Source organism: Bubalus bubalis, chromosome 18, assembly GCF_019923935.1.
Source record: "Bubalus bubalis isolate 160015118507 breed Murrah chromosome 18, NDDB_SH_1, whole genome shotgun sequence".
NCBI lineage: Eukaryota > Metazoa > Chordata > Mammalia > Artiodactyla > Bovidae > Bubalus > Bubalus bubalis.
The window spans coordinates 48,991,926-48,994,301 of record NC_059174.1 but is presented as its reverse complement, the minus strand read 5'-3'; the positions used below and the strand labels follow the sequence as shown (position 1 = coordinate 48,994,301).

The 2,376-nt window shown below is 46.3% G+C and overlaps 1 protein-coding gene across 1 annotated transcript in view; it reads left to right on the top strand.

Annotated features, from left to right (window-relative positions):
* Window positions 1–648: 648 nt before the first annotated feature.
* Window positions 649–2,376, top strand: part of AKT2 (AKT serine/threonine kinase 2) — a gene marked incomplete at its 5' end in the record, with an annotated part of 8,017 nt that continues 6,289 nt past the window's right edge. Inside the window, 2 exon segments of the mRNA NM_001290861.1 lie at window positions 649–651; window positions 654–658. Of these exon segments, the coding sequence (NP_001277790.1) occupies window positions 649–651; window positions 654–658 (8 nt within the window).

The following is a 2,376-nucleotide window of genomic DNA, read 5'->3' as shown; positions in this document are numbered from 1 at the left end:
AATTCACCCCAGTACAGAGCTTTAACCTTCTTAATCAAAACCACATTCAGTCAACAAATATTTATTGATTCCCCGGGTCTCAACTGGTTTGTAGGCAATGTTATAGACACTGGGAATACAGCCCAAGACAAAGCCTTTGCCCTCATGGGCAAGTTTATGTTCCAGTGTTGGGGGAAGACAGTTACAAAATAAAAAAAATTTTTTTTCTTTAGTGTTAAGCACTAGGTAGAGAATTCAAATATGCTGAAAAGGAGGGACAGCATAGCTCTTTTGGATTCAAAGTGACCAGGGAAAGCCTCTCTAAAGAGGTGAGATTTGAACTGAGTTCTGAAAGACAGAAGTCAGTCCTGCAAAGATCAGGATCAGGGAGGTTGACCAGTCCGGGTAAAAGGAACAGCAAGTGCAAAGGCCCTGAGCTGGGAACTTGCTTGTCTTTTTGATGGGGCAGAGAAAAGGTTAGTGTGTCTAGGATGTGGTGGTCAAGGGGTGAGAAGCTTGAGATCAAGTTAGGCAGCCAGCCAGGGGAGCTCACACAGGTCTCTGAAGACAATGGTGAAGTCTTCAGCTTTTATTTCACAATATGAAAAGCCATTTGTGTGTCAGAGCAGACCAATAAGGCCTTCACCCTTACTGAGAGTAGAGAAAGTTTCATCCCAAGGTCTGCAGAAAAGCACATTTAGCCTCACCTCATACGTTTGGGAAATCTCTGATGTGTTAAAAAGTTGAATGTCGGGACTTCCCTGGAGGTCCAGTGGTTAAGATTCTGCACTTCCACTGCCAGGGACTCGGGTTTGATCCCTGGTCGGGGAACTAAGATCCCACATGCTGTGTGGTGCGGTCAAAACAAAACAAAAGTTGAATGTGCATGGTTCATGGTATCTTTCATTAGAATTTTTGAAGATAAAACATTTTATAAAAAAAAAGAAATTGGAACCAACATTTACAGAAGCCCTGAGGCTTATCTGTACTACTGCCAAACACTTAAAATGACTCTAAAAGGATCCTTCCAACACAGTAGCGCCTAGGGTGGGGCTTGGTAACTTCTGGCTGGGGAGTCAAAGATATTATTTCAACATTTCTGTATAACATGGGAAAGTCTTTTAAATAAAAAACTTTTTTTTTTTTTAACAGTGGAGACTTCTTTGAGAATCTGATCAATACTATGGACTTTCTCCTCTGAAAATGCTCTGCTTAGGATGAAGAAAGGGGGAGGTCTTAAGTCTTGCTGCTTGTATCCCCTGATTTCTCATGTAGCAAGGAGGGTACACTTGCCAGTGGCCATCTCCACCACTGCCAAGCATAGACCCCCCCCTCCCCAGCTCTTATGGGGTGGAGTGGAGCCCCACCCCATTTGGGGCTACCAGGAGGTTCTTTTTTAAAAAGTATTTATTTGTTGGGCCATGCACTGTATCAGGCAGGATCTTTTGTTTCAGTGCATGGACTCTCTAGTTGTGGTGTGCAGGCTCAGCTGTTGCAGCGTAGTGGGCTTCGTTACCCCACGGCATGTGGGATCTTAGTTCCTGGACCAGGGATCGAACCCACGTCCCCTACAATGGAAGGCAGATTCCTAACCATTGGCCACCAGGGAAGTCCCTACCAGGAGGTTCTTTATGGCTGGCCCAGGCAGCCTGCCCCGTCACCATCAGAAGCCCAGTCTCTGAAAAGGGTTGAAATGGACTCAAGGGACTGAGTTCTACGCTCTGGGGACAGGAGGGGATTTTGAGGAGATGCCTTCTTCATCCCTCAGGGCAAGATTCTTCATCATTTTTTCTGAATCAGTAGGCCTTTGAGCAGGCTTCAGATGAGACGCTCCAGGCCTTCTCCCCAGAAAACTTGCCTGTGCAGCCCACATTTATAGTCATAGGCGGGAAGTTTACAGAATAGATTAGAGGGTAGAGAACAATTTGGGGTTTTAGGGAATTTTCTCCTCAATCACCCTTGATGTGGAAATTGAGAGACTGAAGCCCTCAAACAGTAATTAAGTGGTTTGTTAAAGCTACATAAGGGACAGAAGTAGGCCATTACTTTCCATTTTTCATGAGTTCAAGGCACAGGCTCTTGTATCAGACCGCCTGGGTTCAAATCCCACCTTCACCCCTAACTTGTCCTGGGACCCTGAGCAAGCCCATGGTACTTCACCTCCAAGACTGTTGACAGCAGCAGGATAGCACTGGGGGGAACTGTGTCAAGAACAAAACCCAGGGGACGTCCCTGGTGGTCCAGTGGCTAAGACTCTGTGCTCCCACTGCAGGGAGCCCGGGTTCCATCCCTGGTCAGGGAACTAGATCCCACATGCCGCAACTAAGAGTTTGCATGCCCCAAGGAAGATGGAAGATCTGAGTGCCACAACAGAACCAGCGCAGCTGAATAATAATT